General features: G+C 42.1%; 1 protein-coding gene across 1 annotated transcript in view; it reads left to right on the forward strand.

Annotated features, from left to right (window-relative positions):
- AFF3 (AF4/FMR2 family, member 3) overlaps window positions 1-24,721 on the forward strand; it is a 312,420-nt gene that overhangs the window by 250,374 nt on the left and 37,325 nt on the right. Inside the window, exons 12-13 of the mRNA XM_010575812.1 lie at window positions 16,395-16,560; window positions 24,333-24,713. Of these exons, the coding sequence (XP_010574114.1) occupies window positions 16,395-16,560; window positions 24,333-24,713 (547 nt within the window). The remainder of the gene's footprint in view (window positions 1-16,394; window positions 16,561-24,332; window positions 24,714-24,721) is intronic.

Consider the following 24,721-nt stretch of genomic DNA (forward strand, 5'->3'; position numbering starts at 1 on the left):
TGGCTGGGAAGTATCTTATTTAAGTTACATACATCTTTAGTTGACATGACTCATGTTACAATTGGACTGAATAAGTCAGCCCTGTATACTAAAAATAAGCAAACAAATGTAAAACACATCACCATATTAGCTGAACCACAACAAGCTAATTAACGGTGGACAACACAGGCATCAAATCAAGGTCACAATCAAGAGCTGAACCAATGAATCAGGGCTTTGAGTTATCAAACACACACATTCAATGCTGAAGGTAAACAGCTTTAAATTACAAGTTTGACATGAGGTGGAACTATATCCAGTTAGTTTTGCATCAGGAAAAACTGAAAAGAAGCCAGTTTATGTTTTGACCAAGCTCCTCACAAACGTTCAAGTCAACACAAGACATTGAGTAAAACAATCAAAGACTATATTCTTCAGTCCTTGCCAGTGGTGCATGGAGGACTGGTGCTGTTATGGTTCAGACCAGGGAAGGACACCCATCAGAGCAGACTCATTAGTGATGCACAGTTTAGCATTTCCTTCTCATGTCACATGATTATCATGTATGATTAGTCTTCCGCTCTTATCCAGTCCTGGCCATCAAACTCGAATCAGAGGTCACTCTGAAAATCATGTGCTGTTGCAGCTTTTAAATTATTGATGCAACATTTATGAAAATGCTTTTTGAAGAATTACTAGGTAAGAACTATTAATAACTTTTGTAATAATTCACCAGCAGTAAATGACAGATTTAAGAATCTGGCATTTGCTGCTAGGCTTGGAAACAATTAATATAGACCTTTTTCCCTTATTAAGATAGACCTTTTTCTCTTTTTCTTTTTTTGGCCAAACAACTATGCACTCATGCACGTGTGAAATAAAAAGGGATCCTTCCCTTAAAGGAAAATAAAGTGTTCAGATTTGTGCTTTCTTCCTAAAGGTCTTTATTTCACATGGTTGCTGGCTGCCAGCACAACACAGCAGAAGCTTAGGCCAACATAATGACAGAGCTTAAAACTGGCATCTCCTGCTTTGTGATCCAGAGAAGTGGCAATGCTTCTTCTTCTCACAGACCCATCCTTTTTCCTCCTTACTTCACTGCATAGATGGAGCCTTGTTTCCTGGATGTGGTCAATACAGCCTGGTATCTAGTTTGTAGACCGCTGCTGAATATACCTGTGGACTTGCAGGCGGGAACTACAGGCTGAGGTGTGACACACCAGTCTCCTGCACGGTCCATGTCCCAGCAACTAATGACAACCTTCCTCTGCAGGGAAAGCGCTTAAAACCCACGCTCAGCAGGAGCCACCTCCTCGGGACTAGCTAATAACCTCCTCAGTCTCTCCACACCTTTTCTAATAATAGTCACTTCTTTACCCTAAGTCAGGAAGCTAATATGAATCCATTCACAGCTTGCCCTGATGACTTTTAATCTAAGACCACAGCTGGCCTTTGCGCTTTTTGTCAGATGAATTCCAATAATCATTAAACAAAGTTTTCTCAGGTCTACTTCGAATCTGGGCCAACGTATCTCACAGCCCTTATTCTTGTGCCACCCTGGCCACGGTGTTTCATCCTGTAAAATCAGTGATGGCAACATGAATAATTAGTTGTCGTATGTGTACAGCATAAGACTTATACTTATTTCCAGTTGGCTATAGTGCTTTTCTTTGTATCTAGACTCATGCTATCTAACCCTGGAGAGTACAGAGCAAATCTACAAAGTTTTAGTCCATGAGATCATCCCAGTAATTTGTTACTGCAGGCGCTGTCTGTCTAACTTTATTTCCCCATGTTAAATAATTGCAATATTGTTTCTTTAAAACCCTTGACAACAAAAATCAAAACAACCGTAAATAATCCACAGACATATGGAATTGTTTTGAGAAAGAAAGTAAATTGCTGAGACTCCTTAAAAATGGAAATCTACCAAGGAAACCCCAGCAGTCTCTTTGACAGTCTGCTCTAAAACTTTTCATTTGCTTTGATGTTGTTTGTAATTTATGCTCCTCAGAGGCTCTTAGATGAAGGAAATCATCTGTTTTAATAATGTGAAACCTTCTTCTGGCCACCCGAGATGGGAATTCCTGCTCTGTTTCCTGTGCCTCTCTGACAGGGCCAAAGGGGGAAGAACGGCTTCAAAATCGCATGGCTGTTAGTGATCAGAGCCATGGCATCACCTACCATTCCGAAACGTCTGCCCAAATGTTACTTATCTCTCACTGATGAGGTTACCTGTTTAGGAAAGCTGTCTTTTTAAGCTCACTCTCCACAGTAGTGTTATTTCACTGTATTAGTAATTCATAAGGATAGGTTATGCAGTGATGATTATAGTACAAAAGCAATTATTGAAATAGTCCCTTTAATTCAAAATTATTTTAATTACTAGTGATACCTGTCCGTTTTGGGGTTTTTTTTTTCCTCCTTTCTGTGCTAAGTCTCTTCATGATTCAGAAATTGCCACTAGGCTATCACCTTTAGTAATTGCTGTTCTCTGAGCTGACTGAACAAAGGAAAAATTAAACTGGAGTGTGTCAGGCAGGCAGAATAGGAAATATATGTTCCTGCAGGAAAGCTACTCTCCTCCTAATTACCCTGCAATTGCCAGGTTCAAACTGTAATTTATGAGCAGCATAGATAGAATGGCCACATTAGTCCATTATTTCACGATGATCTTTTCTACTCTTGATTTCAGAAAGGAAGGATTTTTCAGCTCTCGGAGCATTGGCATTGTCAGCAGCTGCTCTGGGCAGTGATGCTAGACAACTGCACGTGAGAGATACTCCCCCCAAAATGTAAAGCAGTCTCCTAACAGCAAGGTTTTATAGAAGGAGGGAGGTGCTGTAAGGTACAGTTAAATAAATAAAGCATGACCTGATGGGCTGCCTCAGACACTGCTGACCACATTTGGAAACAGATCCAGAAATGTTTGAAGGAGAAGAAAGTTTTCCAGCCTGCAGCTGCTGCTGCTGCACCTTCCACCTACTGTAAAATACACCAAATGCAGCAAATGAACCTAATAACACCCCCAGAGTCCATTTTACTCTGACAAGCGTGGAGTAGGCTGCAAAAGGATGGAGCGGTGGGTAAAGCTGCCAACATGTGATATGCAGCTGGCACATGGTTTCAGCTGTAGAGTTGGTGCCCGAGGCCAAGTCTACACTTGAGTCAAGCTGGGGCAATGACTTATGTAGCCATCTGAGTGAGCTTTAAACACACGAGGGGACATTCACAGCCAAATGGAGCTCAGGAACAGTTCAGTGCCCACATAGTTATCCCACTTCTTGGGTGGGCTTCATACCCTGACTGAGAAGCCCCAAGATATGTAAGACATCTTTAGGGGCCTGACAGGTTCATAAGACAAAGGCAGCTAAAGACTGCTGAGATAGACCACAGGCACTGGACAGTGGCATAGAGGCAAATAAATGTTATCTCTATCCATTTTGTTTAAAAAAAAAGGCAAGGTAATGCAAGGGAGAAAGGGAAAGATAAGGGAAAAAGGGAGAGGCAAGGGGAAAGCAAAAAAGTGGAAGAGGAAAAGCTAAGCACAAACGCAAAGGGGAAAACTATCTTGCTGATTCTGGATGTGACATGCAAGCATCAGAGTCAACTGTCTGAAAGTTCAGTGCCTCTGAGCTGTACACAAAAGCCCATCAATATCTGTCCTTGTTGCAATCTAAGTCCATAAGAAAGTGTTTGCCCCTTCCCTGAGAAAGCATTTGGTTATAGTGCTTGGAAGTTTCACTCCTAAGTATTCCCTTTCAGTTCCCTGCACAGAATGTGAACAGAGTGCTCTCAGGAATGGAAGATGCCTGCCCTGCTTCATTCTTCTGAGGTTTTGTTTTTACTTTGCCCCTGAGAAATTGGCTATTTTTAATGACTTTTATGATTAATAAAACTGTCTGAAGGCCTGCTGGGGTCTTCAAGCTAGTTATCAACAAAGTCATCTAGCTCTTTCCCCTAGTGTTTAAGCTAATGGCAAAGACCCAACACTTGATCTTTCTCCCCAAACTGAGGCTTGTCTAGCAGGGTTGAGAGTCATGTCAGGGTGGTAGAAAAATCCCAAAGAGTTACTTACTTGCTGCACTGACTACAGAAAACAATACTCTCCTGGAAATCTATCTGTCCATCTCACCTTCTCTGCAAAGCTCTTGTGCAGAATCTTCCGCTTTCCCCCAGCTGTTTCCCAGCTGCGGGCAGGTGACCTGATACACTTTTAAAGAAATATTGAACATATATCCTCACAGCTGGGCACTGAACTCCTAACAGCAACACATGTTGACTCCTACACCTTTAACAGTCTCCCTGCTGGATCACACTGCTAAACGTAAATTCATGCTCTGAAGAGACCCACCACTTCACGCAGCCCATCCTAGACCATGCAGGACCTCAGGCAGTTAGAGAGGTGTTTGAGATACTACAGTAAGACCAGAGCGCCAGAAAGGGACTATTAACCTGGAGGCAGAGAGAGGAAGAAGGCAGCAACAGCTTCTTGTGGCACTGGGAGGGAGAAGCAGCACCAATGAGTAATATTTCTCCCTGTTCCCGTGCCCTTTCTCCACTATCATGTGTTCATTTCCTTTCTGCCTCCCTGGGAGAGGCGGCTAGAACAAAAGATACATTGAAGAATGGGCAAAGGCACCTAGGCATGCCTTAGTAATGCTGTAAATTCATAAAAAAACTAAAAAGATGCATGGCAGTTAATGAACAGCAAAACATATGAGATATGGATTGAAAGGCATATTGGAAGATATAAGTTTAACTACATCAGGACACAGCATGGTGTAAGACCAATTTTTTTTATTAAAATGATATACAGTTCTAGTGCTTTCCTACTAGTTGGTAGCACATTTCACAGAAATAAAGGATTGATAACATCCTGCAGGAGGGTGCAGCTGGGGAGCCAGCGAGTCCAGACACATTTGTACCACATTCTAAATTAATAAAGCAAATAAAATTATATATAAAATTATATTTACTTTGTAATTTATTTCTGCCTCCCCTCATCATCTGTGTGTGCATGAACAAATCTCAAGTTTGCTTTCCATGGATGACATCTAACAAAAGGATGCAATTCACATTTGATTTTTCCTTTGAATTGTAAAGGGCAATTTATATAACTCTTTCTTAACATAGATTTATATATTTGTGCTGATCATACTTATTCATTGTTTTTCACAGGCCATATTACACCTGAGGAAGGCACAGCAAAGGTTACTAGTAGGGGCTGCTCTCTATTTTAAAAACCTTCATCAAGTATCTGTACACTGTGTTGCTGGGTTACAGTGGGTCAGATCCTGATACCCTCACTAGACAGACCATTCTTGCTCTTCAGGAGCACTGCTGGGTACTCCAATCCAAGCTGTAAAGTGCGATGCTACTAAGCCAAAATAAGGCGTCAAGAATCTGAGCCTGGTCAGGATGGGAGAATTTTTTTTCCCAGTGGCCCAGATCGCTGAAAACCTAAGGCTGCACTACAGGCAAATATTCAACAGCTGTAAATTGGTTTATTTTGAGCTATTGTGTCAATAATAGGTAAACAGCATATCCTGGGCAACTCTTTCTATAAATGTATTAAAATAGTTTTGCATGTTGCTGGAAAACAGGCTGTACTTACATCAGAAAGGAGAACAGAAGAACCTTTTACAAGTCTTCAAATAATCTCAAACTAATTAGCTTTTAACATCCTCTCTGCTACAATTCTGGGCTTTATTAGCTCTTCTGCTTGCCATTCCTGAGTCTGCCTAATGTCTTCTGTAGAACAACTATGCATTTTTTCCAAGCATTTGTCATTTCTTGAAACATATAAAAGAGAGCACTTGGATTCAACTAACAGACCATCTAAATGCTGCTCTGCATAGGGAGTGATATATGCTGACAAGGAGTAGAAGTCAAATTTTCTTTATATGGTTCTTTATGGTGAGCAAACCTACTTAAAACAAGCTCCTTCTCAAGGCAGCATATTGATTAGAGCTGACGGGCCGAAAAGACCTTTGGGAGACAACAGAATATGGCTTGAGTCAAAGAGTAACACTAAAGCTGGCAGCAGCAACATTAAGAGTCAGTAAAACCTGAGAGAGTTTGTCTCACACTGAAATTTATTGCACCCATTTGGACAGCCATTATGGTAGTTAGTAATTTTATCTGCACAAGTTCATCTGTATTTGGACTCTCGGAGCTTAGCGAGCGGTCTTGCAAGGCAGAACCATACCCAGGGCCCTGCTGACTGAGGCAAAAAGACTGCTGTGCTGAAGCGAGGTACAACTGTGTCTGAAGATTACGAAATGCTGTCCGTTTAGATGGCCAGCCACAACATCAGTTATGTTAACAGTAACTCTGAAATAAGGTGATGGTAGGCCAATGCAGATGAGGATTTTCCTAGTCTGCGCTGCGGTGGTTGTTTTCTGCGGTTTGATGAAGCTGTCACTCACAAGCAAAAATTGCTGTTTTCTTGGATAGAAGTACATCTGTACTTCACGTTTTAGGAAATAAATGAGACAAGAAAAGCAACACTCAGGTTAATTTCCAGAGAAGTGGTATCAAATTCTCCTGATGAGACATTTTGAAGATGGTAGATTAATACCTCTCTACAGAACATTTTGCATTGCTCCTTTGCCTAACCTAGTTTCTGAAACTACCATGACTGATGTTCCATATCTTCACTAAAGACCTGTTCCAGTGCTTAATTACCTTTATCTTTGCAACATCTCACCCAGCAGGCTGAAGCCTATCCCACCAAAGACCAAGCTGCTGGAATCACCTTCAAAATGTTAGTGGAGGATCTATTCCTGAGACAGGTGGTACTGATATCATCGAATCTGACAGGGGATCAGCTTTTAATAGCACTCTAATGAAACAGTGGAGTGCTGAGTTGGGAGTGAATATAGATCTTCCTATTGCATACCACCCCCAGTCCTTAGGACAGGTGGAGAGACTTGACTGAACCCTGAAAGGGAAATTATGGAGAGGAATCTAAACTAAACCTCCCTTGCTTCCCATACAGATCACAATGCACATGGTGTTGGGCATACCAGGCATATTGTTTAAGGGATCCTTAGGATCCTAGATTCCCTCTAGTCCATCAATAGAGGTAGGAATCTCCAGAGGGCATTTCTGAGTGCTGAGGTTAGGCAATAGTTAGGTCCCCTTGTAAATTAAGAGCAAAAAACCTGTATGCCTACAAACCCACTATCCTCTACCTCACTGGCCAGCTGTATCACGATCTGACCAAGAGGGTCCAATTCTCCCTTGATTTAACTCAGCTACATTCTTTTTAGTCTTTTTAAGCCCTGCACAATAGGTGGAGTCCTGACTATATGAGTCACATGACTTATTTGTTCACAAAGTCAGAAAATTGGCTTAGTTGAGGTCTTCAGATGCCACCCAGCTGACCTTTAAACAGTCCTTAATCCTTGTCACTCTTTACACTCTGTATTTCCATTCACACCTCGCTAAACTAGAGCCTTTCTTCCTATTTTCATTGATTTCAGGTGTAACTTCTGAATTTTTTACTTTGCTAAAGCAGAAGGATCTCTCTTCCTACTGTCATATGTGGCATAAAGATTTTGTGAAAAAAGGACCCCTATGGAGTTCTTTCTCTCTCTTGAAGGGCCATTGGTCCAGAAGTCATTCTTCAGATGGTAGGATTCAGCATCTTCAGGGCTTCCCTGCGACCAAAAGAACTTGTGCAGAGCCTCATGACATCTTTACTTTCACATCAGCCCACTCTAATGAGACCTTCTGACAGCTGAGCCCTGAGCTCCTATTCCGTATCTGACTTATCAGGCAAACCAATGAAATACAGGCATGTTTTTAACTCATGTAATGGGAAGTGGAACAGAGCTCATCTCTAGTGATATTTACCTTCTTCGGTGAACCTAAGTAATCTGGTGTCCCTTGAGCAAATGAACTCCTGTTCTCTGGTGACTGTTGGCAATTGTGTGCAGCCACTCCTGATACTGCCAGGAAAGAAACTTTCTCAAAGTGAGGAGGAGAGGAGAGACAGGTGAAAAAGAAGAAAGATTGGAAAGTAGCAGTGTCCAGAAGAATGTACTTGGTTATTACAAGGAATCAATGAGTGCCAGAAAGACATCCAAAGCTTCATTATTACTGGATATGGAAAAGCTATGCCTGACCACGGTCTCAGCCGCTAGTGCCGTATATCTACAAGCACTCAAAGGAGTCCCTTTTCCTTCTTGCAAAGGCTCTCTGGGTTTCTTACCCCTGGGCCTTTTGATCTCATGTGAGGGTTAGATTCCTAGACGAGAAGAGGAAAGGGTAGGTCTCCCAAGACAGTCCTTTGAGTAACACTGCTTCTGGAGTATGGTTGTCACTCTTCGCCATCATGAAGGGGAACTTTCACACATCAAGGGCATTAAAGGTCAAAAAAAGTGTGTGTTTTACATTCCCTTTCAGACATGTAATTCAAAGACACTGTGTCTGATTTCTACCCAGCAGCAGAAGCTGGCCTCGACCAGACAACAGAGGGGTTCTCAAATAGAAAGTTCCTAACATGACCAAACTGATGAAGAAAAGAGAGAAAAATAGAACTGGGGTACATATAAAAGAAAACACACAAAAGCCATTGCCCTTGGTCTCAGGGGGAAATCAAAAGTGGTGTCGTCTGACTGAATCTTCTCAACAACTTCATCCACTTACAATTTATTTCTGCCTCCCACCCCCCCTCCCCACAAAATTCTCTGTAGAAATGGTTTCCTGATTTCGCAGTGGAGGCAGGAGAGTGGCTGTTCATGGACTATTCTGAAAGCTGTTCATCATTCTCCAGACCATTGGTCCAAGGGCATGTTCCAAGGACAGTATAGGACACATAGGCTGTGCCTGTCACTTTTTAAGTCACTGTACTTCAAGCCATTAAGAGACTAATTATACTACCAAGGTAAAAAGACTCTATGACTCCTCTTCTACTAAAGAGTTAACTTTCCTGGACCAGAGAATCTCTCTGCTCATATTCAGCTGATGCAAGGTCAACGACAAACACACCGAGGAAGTCAGAGTTGCTTTATTTTTCTTGTGAGCAGGTCAAATAAAACACTGCTGATGCTCCATTTATCTGGAGCGACAAGCAAACACTTGGCAGCGGTGGAAAGCATACACTGGAATCTGGCACCAGGCTCCTAGCACAGCTGTCAGCCTGCTGACTAATCACTTCATCCCCATGCTAATGCTGCTCCAGGTCTATTGGACCCTTTCATCTCAGATACCCCGGCACACGCTCCTCCTGATGGAGCTATTTATACAGGGATGTCACTATTAATTGTTATGTAGCATTTTATTTTGGGAGGGTTTTTTTAGCCAAGGTTTTTTTCAGTGGTTTTCTCTTTCCTACCATATTCCTTCAAGGTGGGAGCTGTGATTCTGCTGCTTCCAATATCAACCACACCTTAAGTAGATATCCCCTTGCCAGACCGAATTTTCTTGAGGGTTTTTTGTATGTGTGTGCACATGTGTGCTTGTTTTTCTACACAGCCTTTCCTAATAGTTTGGGGGGTTTTGGCAACTATTCTGGCAAAAAAAGCTGCAATCGCACAGGGAACACCTGACCCTCTGAAGAGACCTTGTTTACCTTAGGTTTGCATTATCGGATGATACTTGTAGTCTTGTCAGCACAAACTATTTAAGCAACTCCCAAGGACAGTGTTAAAATATAGGTGGAGTCTATGAACTCTGTTCTTGGCAGCTGTGCTTTATTAGTTGTGCTGTGCAAAGGTGGTGCGGCTAAGGTAATGCAGTGCTTTCACAGAAGCATTATATATTGTGACAAGCCAAACAACCTCCAGGACTCTCACTCATCATGACTCCCATTTCATACCTCATCCATTATAGGAATGAGGTATGAAAACATTTCTCTGTTTCCTAAAGTTATTAACAGACTCCTGGGAAATCGTTTACCTGGAGAAAGGGAAGTGCCCAGCCTCATTTTTTTTGCGTTCAGGCCTGAACAGCCGACCATGGCAGGGCTAGCTGCTTTTTTGTTAGTGAACAATAGATTTTGACAATCAGTAACTGTAAAGAACCCAGACAGTTAATTGGTTTCATGCTCTTGTTTAGCAAAGGTACAAAAACATAACTTGTGTCACTTGCGTACTGTGTTTGGAACAAGGATTTCCAAGTGTTTTTTAAAAAGTAATGAAGGACATCTTCTAACACAGTGAAGGTAAGCAAGTTCAGTCATCCCCATGTATGACTAGGATGGTGACTGGAGCCATGGAAGGGTCAAATGATTTGGTCATTCAGACTTGACACAGCAGAGCTAAAACTAGAGTAGAGGCTCCTTACACTCACTTTTGTATGTTAAGTACAGAACCAGACTTTGTATTTTAAACCATGGAGGTATCTGGCTGTCCTCAAGCAGGTGTATATCCTAGAGTTTATGGTATCATCTCCCTTTTCTCAGCATGATTTTGGCCTGAAGCGAATGGACAACGTCCACACTCATTCTGTAGGCTATCATTATGGTGCTATTTCTTGGCATTCTACAGTTGCCTCAGCAAATATCCCCATATGTTCTGTTACAACACTGGGATGGTCTGATCTGCAAGTCCAGATAAACCCCCATGATAAGCATGCTTCAGATGTCCTTGCTGAGACAGAATTTGAAAAATACACAGGGGCAGCAGCAAGAAGTGGGCATTCCTGTTGCCTCTGTGATTCATTCACAATTACCGACACAGGAATTCCCTACTGTGTGCATGGGAGATGTGCAATATCTTGAGTGCCAGGCGGCAGAGGTAATTATACAGATCTTGGCATGATGTTCTCAGTTTGTGCTTCGAGGAAGCACCATGTGGAATTTGCTTCTCTCAACAAAGGGATAAAGAGTTTTCCGTAAAAGACCTTCTGGGTTTTAGGCTGGCTTCAAGGGAAGAAGGAAGTGGTGTTTCAGATACTTTAATCTGGAATAAAAATAGTGACTCTGCCAGCAGAGCTCCTTTAAACCATGGAATATGTTTTCATCACTGAGTTTGAAATATTATTTCAGAGTCTTGGTCAGATTTACTGTTTGATTTAAATCATTGTAGCCTAATTGAAGTCAATGGAGCTATGACAGTTTATACCAGCCAAGGGACTGGTGTCTGTTTCAGAGTATTGTTTTCCTACAATTGGCCTTGATCTTCCAGACAGTGATAGATTTCCTGGATATTTCAAATACTGCAAGCATTCTGGATATTTCAAATACTGCAAGCATTCATACAGCCTTTCTTAGGATTTTCTCAAATGTTTGTGACATCTACAAATTGAGCTCACCTTCTCCATGTTTACCTCTCAGTGTTAACAATGTGATCCCTAACGTTGTCATTTGTTTATTCACGTCAGCTCTTTGCACTAATTGTTGCATTCCTCTTTCCTATGGCGAGTAGGGGCCACTTGGTAGTTGCACAGTACTTGATAGATAGTACCATAGGGTGAGATTTAGAAGAAAAGTAGTTTAGATGATCACAGCAATGCAGATGACACTGGCTAAATATTGTCCCATCTCCAGACACAAAAACAAATACAGCAGATAGTGTCTGATACTGTTACTGAGCTTTTTGATAAGGCAGCTCTGGATACAGTTCTTGCAAAGTGAAATTATACAGACCAACTGGACTCCAAAATATAAAGCATGAGCATTTGCGTAGCCTTTATTGTAGCTGGAAAAGTAGTTCAGAGGCTCACTCTGATATGTTTTGTTGGCACAGTCTTTACTTTGAGGCCTGATTTTGCCTTGCTTTGCATTCCTGATAATCATTCTTATCTGTGTAAAGTAGGTATAAAGTGCCTTCATATTGTAACACAGTGAAGAATTGGGATCACAAATTCTTCAGCATCAGATAGATTTTTCTCTTTTGAATCCATTTAATATTGTTACCAAATACTGGCAGTTTAGTAAAGAACTGCATCTGTTTTACTTGTACCTTGATCAGGCATCCATGCTGTCTGTCTTTGAAACACTGAGACTGAATTCCTGCAATGCAGCATACGCTTAGCTGCCCAGGAACTTCTTGTGGCCAGTGCTGAATGCCATGATTTATTATCATGGAAAGTAGTGCAGCTGTAAGCAGCAGCTCAATATAAAGCATAGAGTAGGACCCAGATCCAGTGTGATTAACCTCAGGAGGTCTCCTGAGGGCCACTGAGGCAATCTGATTTGGGAATCTCTCTCCACCGACTGAATAGCAAGCGCCTGCACCTTCCTGCACAAGTGTTTAAACCACCTTGGTGCTTTTCAAAGGCTGGTCGTGGTCATGCAGTCTGATGGAGCTAATAATTGGTCCCACCAAAACTAACCTCAGGCTTCTCCAAGGATTGAGATGGCTCCACCTCTCAACTTGGATCACAAATTAGTTTGAGTGGGGAAGAAGTATTAACCTCCCCAAATCATTGTGTTTCTGAACCTGCACATCTGAGAAAAATTGAGGCTACAAGGTATCGAGCAGTTTTTTAGAGAAGGGTGACTTGTCCACTAGGCAGTGCAGGAAAATAGGTTGTTGGAGACTTGCACATCATTTAGGTGCCCAAGTCTCATATAGCCAGGATGATGGGAAATACGTGATCAGAAACTTCAGATGGTGTGTTGGTTATTAAGTGATCTTATTACTGAACTTCTGGCAACTTTACAAGGTATTTACTCTCTCTCTTAAGTCAGAGAGTGCATGTTCTGATCAAGGGCTTTAAAGAAAAGTGGTTCTTACCCAAATTGTTGTTTAATTGCTTAAAATAAAAATATCATTTCTATGATGTAGTAATTAATTCTGGGGCATAAGCCAGTAGCAAAATATGCATGAATGTTATGTGCCACAGTCATTAAAATGTAAATCGGTCTTTTATTTTGACTGCATGATCTTGCTTACATACTTTAGACAGCACAGTCCAAAATGGAAGTTGCCAATTTAAAATAATGATCATTTTTTAATAAGAATGCATGAAGAAACATGTAACTGTTTTCACCCTGGTCACTATAATATAATAAGGATCCTTATAAGAATATGCTATCTTTAAAAATGGAAAAGGTCGAAGGGGCACAGAAGACTTCAAGAGTATCAGCATAAATGGGAAAATATTGTAATGTTAAATTTTTTGTAGTATATTGGCTACCATTAGAGCAGCAAACATAGATTTCCAGATGTTTGTGAAGAGTCCAACAGTTATATTTTATATCTATGGCTGTAGTAACAATTTCTATTCAGCAGCCTAGAAAAACATTTCATGTCACAACAGGAAAGAAATATTACTGTGGGGGGGGGTTCTCCCTCATCCCCTATATAGCAATTCTGAATACTTCAGTCAATGCCAAACAAAAATGATGGTTTAAAAATTAAAACCACAGTCACCAGGGGCAGGACATAAATGTGCAGATGTTTTGTGATGTGGAAGAACTTTTCAGGCAATAGTCACAATGCTGTTGTGGAGAGGACTGGAAATCCATCAGTTGGACACTGTCAAAAGCATTCCCTAAGCTACATTGTCAGGAAAGGCAGTTACCTTTTCATATTCCCTTAAGAAAAAAAAAAAGAAGAAAAAAAATCAAAACCAGAAAACCTACTCACAATGGCCTTTCTATAGCTCTTACTATTTTATTAGCGAGGGATTGACTGTAATCTGTTAATATAAGTGAGCAACTTATATCTAGAGTTTACTGGGCAACTTGTACAAGTGGAAAACTGCATTGTCCCAAAGCAGTGCACAAAACATCAATTTTCCTTCTCTGGGAAGGAAAATTTTTACAAGCTTATAAGCTCTTTCTGTTTCAGGCACCTCTGTGCCTTAATGCTGTTATACAAACGGCTGCCTGAAAATCTTGTATTTACCACACCTACCTGGCTAGACAAAGAGACATCATGAATAACAACAAAAATAGCAGAGGGCAAGTTTTTAAAGGCACTCATTGTAATTGGTACATTTAATGCCCGTGCATGATCACAGACCTCTTGCCTCCCAAGAGCTGGCAGGCACTTCTGCGAACGTGCGTGTAGCACCGAGCCGTCCTGCCAGAGAAAGAGCTTTTACTGTTGCCTCTCTCTACCGCCTGTTACAAGGATGGAAATAAAGGTCAAAAATATAAATGGATGTCAGCTCCTCCCTCTCCTGTTTATTTTACTTGCTTCAATTAGTAAAGTGAGATCACAGGTGAGGTTTTCTGCACTGCCTGGCCCTGCTGTGCCTCGAAGGGTGCGGAAAGCTCTCTGACAGCGGCACGATTGCCCAAGCAACCAGAAACTCTCCGGAGCAAAAAAGCCATGGGCAGCTGTGCTGCTTCCTGGCAAAAGGCGAGGGGGATGCTATAAGTAAAGGCGATGTGGTGGGAGTACTGGCTTGTGCAAGACAGGTGGTCCAGTGGGGAAAGGTTGGCATATGTTAGGGGAGGAGGGGATAGGGCCAGGAAGCGTGTGGCCGTGGGGAATCGTGGAGTTGAAACTGCATCTCTGATGGCCTGGCCTCTTTCCAAAGCCCTGGAAATTGCCTGTCATATGTGGCTTGTGTCAGGTGTCAGGTACCAGTTTTCCAGAATGAAATGCACCATTAGCAGGTAAAGACAATTCATGAGGTGCAACATAGCAGAACTGTAATTAATTATTAGATATTATTTCTCACAAAATGCATCTCCAAGATCACATTGCATTAGCCACAATATTGGACTGATGGAGCATAAACAAGGGTAATGATAAACACCGGTGAACAGAGTTGGGAAGAGATGGTTATTAGGGTACCGGTGTGTTTCATATGGGGTTTATTTAACAGTCTCATTAATGATCTGGAAAAGGAAGTGAATAACCATTTAATTAAGTTTGCATTTGATACTAAATTAGAAGTTGCTGCAGACACCTCTGAGGGCAGAGAAATAAATCAAAAGGAGCTAGAAACATGTGCAGTAAAGAGGAAAATGAGATCTGGTATGAAGAAAAAAAAGAAAGCTAATCTCTCTGGAAGCAAATAATCTAAAATGTAGCTATCAGTGGAGGAATTCTGGAGAAAGCAGTGTTGAAAGAGATGTAGGAGTGTTAATGGACTATATATTCCATCAGAGCTCGGGTATATGTTTACAGAAGCAACGCATCAAGGAGCAGGAAGGTAATAGCCCTTCATTGTAGGGGTCTAGTGAGAACCCATCTATAATGCTGCACTCTGTTTTGGGCATCCTGTTATCAGAGAGATATAGACAAATTGGAATGAGTTCAGCAAAGAGCCATAAAAATGATCCCATATCCCTGGAGATAATGACTTATGAAGAAAGATCAGAAGAAGTAAATGTGTAAGGCCTTGTCTGAAAGATGACTGAAGTAGGGCAGGAAAACAGTCTGCAAATATGTGAAAGCAAAAAGGGAGGAGGATAATTCATCATAGTAACTATTAGTAATAGGATGAAATAATAAGTAACAACAATAAATTTAGAAAGGGCAACTTCAGGTTGAATGTAGGGAGAAATTTCTGACAGTGGAATTTGGGTTAGTTTGCAGAGAAGTTTCCCAGGGGTAAAAGTAAAAGCTGCATTCAAGTCATTTAAAATCATATTGGACAACAGTAGAAAATGCACCCTGCTATAGGGAACAATCTTCCATTGCCTGGGGAATAAGCTGGATGACTTAATAGGACATTTCTCACTCAAGTCTTTATGACTGTGATATTTTTTAATATGCATGGTCAACTATTTCAGGGAAGTATACATTTCTTCTGCTGTCAGGCCTGATAATACAAACACTTGCATGCAAACATAACTTTTAAGAAGGCAAGTAGCTCTGCTGACAGCACTGCACTGCTGACGTGCAAAAACACAAGCCAGAGCTCTTCAAGTTTTTGCAGGATCAGAGTCTTAGATCTTGCAGTTGTCAATATCAAGATGGTATATACAGGTAACCACATCATTTACGGGTAGGTGAAGAAGTGCGCGGAAGAAAAGATGGGGGTCGGAAGCTCCAGTGAGGATGTATTATTATTGTTATTATTATCGTTATTGCTGTTACTACTTATAAATGACTGGTACTGTGGAGTTCAACTCTGTTTCTTAACTGTTCACCTTTTTCATCTCCTGCTTTCACCTCTGTGCAGTGTTCATTAGACAGTGTAAGACTTTTTTCTATACTCTGTTTTTTAACGTCTGATATTTTTAATACATCCTAAAATGCCTGTTGAATGAGAAAAGAGACAAGCTGAAGTGAAAACTTGACCCTCCCTCAGATGAAGAGATGGCAAAGGCTATGGATTTAGATGGATATGAGGGTAACCCCGTATTTTCCCCCGAATTACAATAATGTAATGTCGAACTCACTTCACCATTCGTTAGCAGCTGAGACAAGCTCACAGGCATTCAGCTAGGTATGCTCCCTAAAACACCATGGGTTTTACATGTGGTTTTTTTATGTTCTTGTTTTTTTCTCTTCCCTCCCCCCTCCCCGATGGGCTGTGTGGGGGGCTGGCAGCCTGGTGGTACCGCAGTCCAACGCCCGAGCCTCGGGACTCTCCAGCAAGGGGTCGAGCAGCAGCAGCTCCAGTGAATCCGAGACCAGCTCAGAGTCTGACTCAGAGAGCGAAAGCAGCTCCAGCGAGAGCGACGGCAGCAAGCCCTCGCATTATTCCAGCCCAGAGGTAAGGGCTTCTGCTCTTTATAATTTAGGGCAGCAATCTGTTATTACACCCGCTCAGACCTTTTTGCAGCCAAGCCAACACAAGGAGGCTGTGGGGACACGTACGAAAAAATGGAAAAGAAAGGCCCAGGGATCCTCCTCCTGGCATGCTGTGAAATGCAAGTGGTAGGGGATCCTGAGGCAGATTAAAGCATTTGAAACAAAAATGAAGAAAGCAATAACCCTGTGATATTTTCCTCAAATTGGGGATGAGTGGAGCGCCTTGCAAGGCTCACAGCTTGCTTGAAGTTTTACGCAACTCTGCCTCCATAGCAATGGCTTGCTTAGTGCCTAAGTCCTGGCGTGGGCTCCCAGCACTGCAAGGGAACTAAAGGCTTCTCTACACAGGGAAGCTATTACGAAATCAGTCTGAGGGTGGATTTTTAAAGCAAAACAGTTGTTTTTCACTCACGCACTTCCCTTACCTCACTCCCTAAGTGAATTATTCTCTGCTACTGCTGCCTTTGTGTGATTTATTTTAATCCACCTCCAAGATGGACTAAACTGAATTACTCATGGTGCAAAACATTAAGCCCAAACTTGTCATCTGGAAAGCTAGTACTGAAAATTTCCACATGTAGACAAGCCATGGCCAAATGACAATTAAGCTGCCAGTGCTATGCCACCTTCTGTTTTCACCTCTGCAGTGCTCAACAGACAACGACAAAACTGCTTTCTTTGCTCTGCTTTTCTACCAGGATTGATGTTTTTACGTGTTTCGGTCAATGCACACCTTTAGTTTAAAACCATGAACTCCACAGCCACAACACACACATTAATGTATGTGAAAATATTCGAAAATCTAGCAGCAAGATTGTAAATACACATGAAATACAGTCAGTGTATTTTCCTACTCCACATAAAGCATCCAATCGCCAGACTCCTCCCCTCAAAACTGTGCCTCACCTATTCTCTCACCCTGAAAAATTATACTGAATAAGCAGCAAGCCTTTCCTCATCTTTTGCACGGTTATTTGGGACCATGTTTTCTATCAGACAAAACACAGCACTTGCAGAAACATCCTTAATATATTTTTCTCAGGTTCTGTCACTTTTGTTCCTTATCTTCCTTTCTGTCTTTCCTTCACAGTACTTTCAGATCCATTTCCAGTTAATTTTCCTCTCGTTTTGTCCCTTTCCTAAATCCCTCTCTCTGGTTCTCTTCCCTTTTGTCTCTATTCTCCTCCTTCCAGTCTCTCTTCCCTGTTGCCTTCACTGTGCTACCCCATGTCTTATTTCCCATTCTGAGCTCTCTCATCCAGCCCGTTAAGACCTTGTTCTCTCTCTGCCTAGTTCCCCGCTGGAATTAGTGCAGAGATCTCATGCTTGGTCTCTCCTGTCCCTGCGGGATCTCAGAAGATGGAAGAAAAGGGACAAAAAGAAAGAGAAGGAACCACTGTAGGGGGGAAGGAAATATGAGATAAAAGGAGGAGAAGCGCAGTACCCAGGAAGGGAGGAGTGTTTCGTATCTAGGCAGGTACCAGTGCTGCTTGGACCTGAGAGCAGCAATTCCTCGGGGAATGCGGGAAGTTAATTAACTGAGGCAGGTCGTGGATTTCATAAAGTCAAGCAGGGGACTGAGAGTCATGGAAATGTGGAGGAAGTGCCTCCTCTTAAGCATTTTATACATATCCTCTCGAGATCTGTGGAACTACTTTTGTACAAAGCCTGAGTTATCAGTGATCATTGTCATGAAACAGCTGCTCTGCTCCAACAGATTGCTTGTCTCTTTGCATTATATTCGTGTGGTTTGAGTTCTAGGACATGCTGTATGAAACATGCTTATACAAAAATGTAAATGACTTAAAAAATGTGATGGCTGCAGTGGCTTTCATTGGTCGTGCCTTGATGGGATATGGGAGAGGCCACACACGGATAGGGTCAGGGTGTCCCAGGGAAGTAGGATACCTGTGCTTTCCCCAAGGGCCAGTCCCATCATATGACTGATGGCACCAGTTCAAGACATGCTTATGTGATGTCTCTGACTGGAAGTCCTGTCTGCTTTGCATTAATGCTTTAAGTTACATCTAGGCACCCAGTGAAGCCATCTTTCTAATGTATATGCCATGTTCTTACCCAGTAAATGGAGAGAAACAGATCCTTGGAAGCTCTTTAAAGGGACATGTTGTCCTCCTAAATTTAAGTAGTAGATTCAGTTCCAATCCTAGTCTTAAAATGAATTCCATCTATTGGATAAGACAGAAAAAGAAAATACATCATTGCTTTTGCTTTAGCATAAACTGATACATTCAGATAAAATGAACCTGAGTACTCCAGCACAATGCTGGGCAGGAAATCCGTATTTCCAGGTTGGGAGGAACTTAATCTGGAAATCTGCAGACCATTATGATGCCTTCATTCTTTTTTTTTTTTCCATAATCTGAAATATTATATGCATATACTCAAAGATTTTTATTTCTAGGACAGTGTGTCTTCTGCATTTGAGGTTATATAGAAATTCAATTGCTGTTTCATTTCTTCTGTATTTTTTTCCTCATCTCATTTTGAGATCTTTGAGTTGTTCTCAGGTGTCTAAATGCAGTTGCCTAGAGTGTAAAAGCAGCTCATTGTAAAGCATACATATAAAATAGATTAGATGAATTGCACCCTAAAAGTGTCTGTTTCCTTCCATTGACTATTTAGAGCCTGTAGTGACTAGCTCAGCTGTCTACACTTTATGTCTGCAGTAAAGTAAGAAAAATGGCTGAGCTAGAACAGGAGACAACATTCAGACTGGTTTCAGTGATGTGGACAAATTAAGGTGCCTCAGACATTAATGTGAGTAGTTACAGTTTTGTAGACTGCCAAACCTGAAATTATGAACAAGGGACTGAGGCTTCTATCTCCTGTTTCTTTGCTGAAGTCATGAATTCTTTGCGTGACCTTAATTAACATCATAAATGAGGACTCTGGAAAACAATGACGTCTTGTCCTTGCAATTATTTCAGATGGTAGAAAAAAACCTTGGGTGTCAAGTCCATAGAAAGAGCTACATTTCAAAAGCTAAGAATTTGGTTGGTTTGTTCTTTGTTCCACTGAATTATCCTGCAGACCTTTAATAAGGCTGAATCTGGTTAAACAACTGGGAATTCCTACTATGCAGGGCGGACTAGAGGGGGGAATGGGCAGGAAGGAAGCAGAGAAGCCATCGCATGGGACAAAGCATCAGTGGCTAGTCAACAGTAACCAGGCCAGGAGAGACAGGTATCCTGTCCTGGGCCCCACCAGGGGGCCAGATGCAATGTCCTTAAAGTTTTTTCCTCTTTTTCAAGGATTCACATATACTTGTTGTCCATGCTTATTCCATCATCACAGGATATACTTTTTCATCTCAAGTCCCCATGTTGTGACTGACCAGGTCAAAGCTGAAGCAATTTGCAGGGTTATGTTCTTCCCCACCCTCCTCTCTCATCAGCAGAGAGCGACCTCCTCACCACTGTGCATCAAGTCCTTCAAGTGCCTGGACATCAGTACCAGTGGCTGAGGAGCCACTGCCTGTGAATCCCTGCTGTTCCCTCAGGTGCTCTGTGGCATTGGCTCTCTTCTCTTTAGCTCGGAAAATAGGAAGAATGTGTGTAACATCTAACAGACTAGTTAACTGGTGAGCGTGCTCCTGCCACCTCACCAGCCTTTCTTCACTGATAGATTTCATTAGGGAGGCAGGGGAAGAAGAGTTGTAGTTTTAGGGTTGCAGGGTAGGAGGGGTATGTTTTCTGTATCTGTCTTGTTTTCCAAAAAGTTTTTGCTTCCCATCCTAAGTATAGCCCTGATTTGATTTCCTGACTGGTACACTCAGAAGAAAAGGGGATTTTACCACTAGACCAACTGTAGACACTATCTTTACCTTTGCAAATAGGATTCATGGGCTTTAGCTGTCCTGTGGACTATTTTTGACAATGACTAGAAACTAAAGTCTCCTTTCCCTCCAGAAAAATCTTTGTGGCAGGAACCACCTCTTACAGTATGTGCGTGCTGTGCCTAACACGTGGGAATCCCCAGTTCTAATTTGATAAAGCGCTAGGAGCGGTGCTAATAGTAGCAATAAAGTAGTAGTAGTAATAATCATCATCATCATCATCTTCTCCATCATCATCATTATCTATGCCTTACATACAATGAAAAGGCACCACATTTCTATAGGGATTGCCCCGAATGAAATCTTTGTTAGCAGGCAGCACAAGCAAGTTATCATAGGGGTAAATTAGTATGTGGATTTACAATAGGCGGAGTATACTGCAGGGATGGTGGATAGCTCAGTCCTACCCCACAGTGGGCTAAGTACATGCACGTATTATAGGCTATCTAATCTCTCAATGAAAGTGGTGTCATGCTTCAAGTTTACCATGGTATTAGCTACACCTTAGGTCCCTCTTTGTAATAACAAGCGTAGAATGACCGCATTACACTTACATTGTTTAACAGTCCTTTACCCTAGCAAGTGCTTCTGGATAATGTTTTGACAAAGGTTTCTTTTGGATGTATGCTGCTCATGCCTCTGGTTGTACTTGTAGCCTTGAAGAGATCTGAGATATACAGACGTGCTGCGTGGGAGTCATCCCACCTAAATTTGGACACTTCTACTGTAGATACCTACATCTGCTCATCACCTCAGCCTCCCCTTTACAGTCGGCAGAGAGGAATAGATGTTTTTTAGGGCCCAGCTCATCTGCCCTATTTTAGATGCCTATTTCAAGAGGGAATTTTTCACACCCTAGAAGAGTCGTCCACTGACTGGAGAAGGAACTCGTTGACTAGCTCAGATATAGGTGTCTATGTTGTACAGATTAATCCACCCACAATTTTTAAGGAAGTGTATCACATCCTTCTGTTTCTCGATGAAGCCTGGCACATGCGTACATCTGTGGTGCATTGGTCCCTTAAACTATCTTTGTCTCGTAAAGTTTCCCGGTTTGGGTTTTCGTGCCAAACCCCATATTTCATTGCAAGTAAGCTTCATCACAGACTGTTATTCCTATTACTGCTGCCCATCTGTGCACCACCAGGTTTACTCCAATTAAAAACTGCCCAGTTCTCTACAAGGTCTTGAGGGCAGCATATTTCCATGAGAGAAAAACCAAGGGACAGAGACCATTTTGCTGTCTGATCACTCTGGATATATACTCATCTATATTTCCATCCTTACGTGCTGCTGAAAATTTCCCACTTTGAGCAAACCAACTTTTCTTCCATAGAATGGTATGTGACATGCTCGGGGGGGTGGTGTGGACTGGAGAATTAGGGATTTTCTTTTTCTCCCACAAATAATTGCAGGTAGGCATGTAAAGCGGACTGGTGAAAACTTTCAAGTGAATTTTCCCAATCCCTTTTTTTACCAGGCCTGATCTTCATTCTCGACTGTCATGATTTTGTTCTCTCACAGGATACCTTGTTTTTTTAAGTTATTTCAAAGTACAGTACTTTTCAGTTAAAGCAATGAGTCGAATAAATCACTTCCAAAAGTGAATTGGCATCACTCATGTACACTGACAATCTCAAATATTCCAAAACTGCATGAGGGCCCAAAAATAGTGAGAGAAGTTTCAAAATTCTGATCTTTTTAATTTGGATTCTTTTAATTTACCTGATGGGCTGCAGCCTTTTTACTTTTACCAGATGCATCTTAAAAGTTTTTTTTTAGCAGACACATCTTAAGGTTTTTTCCAGCGGCCACAAGGATTTGAATTTTTATTTGAATAAACCCTGGAAGTGCAGCTAAGCCCATGATTCTGAAAGCTGAGGCTTTAAAAAAAATAACAAGTGTCCTGAAACTCCTGACAAAATTAGTAAAGCTGGCAACACTGTTGATCTTTTTTATTAGACTTCATAGTTGGCTTATAGGTTGGTGGGACTGTAGTTATTCTGCCTAAATAGCAGACATACCACTCTAGGAAAGTACCACGTTGCCAAGTTATAACACTGTAGAAGTTAATCACTGTTTTCTGCTGGTTTACTGTGATCCCTTGAAATCCATATTTTGTGAACCACTGTTTTCAAGAATTACAAGGTATATAAAGAGACAGAATGGGATCTAACAGAAAAGCTGGAAGTTCTTTTAATTTTTCAAGCTGCCCTCACTCTGACCTATACTTATGAGCAGAGGTATATTTTTCCCCACGTGCTTCTGATGTATGTCCTTTTCTTAAATACACCTGAACGGTGGAAAGACTTCCGTGTATAGTGAACCTTTTATTATATACCTAGTAAATTCAGTATGTGCACAATGAATGGCACCAAACAAATCTGTCTGTATTTTCAGAAGCAAACCAAAAGATGCTGTTTATTTTAGATAAAGAGTTAAGAGTTGTAAAAATATATCTTCATCCAAGAGAAATACTGACCATCTATTTAGAAGATTTACAGCTCAGGAAAGAAATTCCTCATGTAAGATCTTAGGGAGTATGCTTAAGAAAAAATGAACTTAAGGCAATCCAGCAAACTTCCCATAGGTATTGTATAGCTTGATAATGAATAAATTAGACACTTGTGTGAGAAGGAGTATTTGTATCATATGAATTCCGATGTCTAACTTTTTTGCTTATTTTAGGAGCCTTTGCTCCGTGTAGAGTGAATACAACCCTCGGTGAGTGATTCTGGAGATGCCGTTGGCTATGTAGGAAACCTGTGTTGCCCTCAGGCACCTACTTTAAATAAGGAGTTAAGTAAGAGACTCTTTTAAGTTAGAGACTGTGGATATTCTCTCTTGAGCAAACTTTCTTCCAGAGCATTGACGGTTTTCATGTTAGACTCATGACATGCTTTTTGATTATTCATATGTAGCGATCTAGTGGATCAAACTTTGTTTCCAGCTAAGGAAATTAGGAGACTTTTCACATTGGCTTCTGAGGGGTTAAGTTATGGCTGGCCATCTACTCCATCATTTATTTCTCTGCGGTTTTTTTGCTTCTCTTCATTTTATTACATTAAAATTACTGATTGCAAGAAGCACTAGAAAACACTTGCACATTGTTCTGAAATAACATTGTCTGAGCTGTGGTTACATTTGAAATCATGATTATCCCACTTCTTCACTGTCCCAACACCATTATGTTTTAGATGCTTTCTTGTAACTTGATCGTGTTGTGACAGGAAAGAAAAGAAAAACTAACAGCAGCACAATACTCTCAAAATAAGTGCTTGACAATACCACCACACAATAAATGTTTGTGGGATCTCACAGGATTATAACGCCAATACCAGACAGGTTACATGAGCCGCCTGGTTAGCCCTCCAACTCCCCGCTACATGCTTTTTTGTATGCTTTTAAAATACTTTTTGTATTTATTGTGATGGTGCAAGACACAAAATACATATGCCTAGCTTTCCTACTAGCTATGCTCCCTTAGTCTCAGCCATACCCCTGCCTTGTTTTCCTCCCTTCTTATCACCATTGTATTGTCTTCTGTTTGGAAACTTGGGAGCATTTCTCAGTAAAGCCGATGCCAGTAGCACTGCGTGAATCATCCTTAGAAATGATGAATCACGGAAGCCATCCTCCCTCCCCATCTCATTCTGAAACCAAAAATATCCCCACTTGCGCAGCATGACCCATGTCTCCCGTCTCGCCGTGCAGGGCCAGCACCAGGGGGTTGCCGCAGCTTGGGGACAGCTCTTTGACCGGACGAAAATCCCGGTGATACCAGGAGGGACCCAGCGTTTCGGTGTCCCTGAGGGAGCCCCGGGTAAAGGGCAGCAGGGTCTCGGCACTGAGCTCATTGCCATCTGTTTCCCTTTCAGCCCGAGCCACCCTCATCCAACAAGTGGCAGCTGGACAAGTGGCTAAATAAAGTCACCCCGCACAAAGCACCCATCCTGACCCACCATGATGGCCCAGCGCTGGAGGCGCATCCCTACTACGGCCGCGTGAAGGCAGAGCGGCAGGAAAGCGAGAAGACCCCGGCTGCCGGCCCGGCTGAGCACCGCAGTGGGGAGGGCCGTGCCGCCACCACCACCACCGTCGCGGACGGACCGCGGCCCAGGACCGCCAACAAAGCACCGGGCAGCAAGGGCAGCCGGCAAAAGTCACCCCCCGCCGCCGACGGCGGGCCTCCGAGGCGGGCGGCAGGGAAGAAGGCGCCGCGGCGGGCCGAGAGGACCTCTGCCGGGGAGGGCCCCCACTGCCCCGG

Source organism: Haliaeetus leucocephalus, unplaced genomic scaffold (genome assembly GCF_000737465.1).
Source record: "Haliaeetus leucocephalus isolate CR32 unplaced genomic scaffold, Haliaeetus_leucocephalus-4.0 Scaffold495, whole genome shotgun sequence".
NCBI classification, from domain to species: domain Eukaryota; kingdom Metazoa; phylum Chordata; class Aves; order Accipitriformes; family Accipitridae; genus Haliaeetus; species Haliaeetus leucocephalus.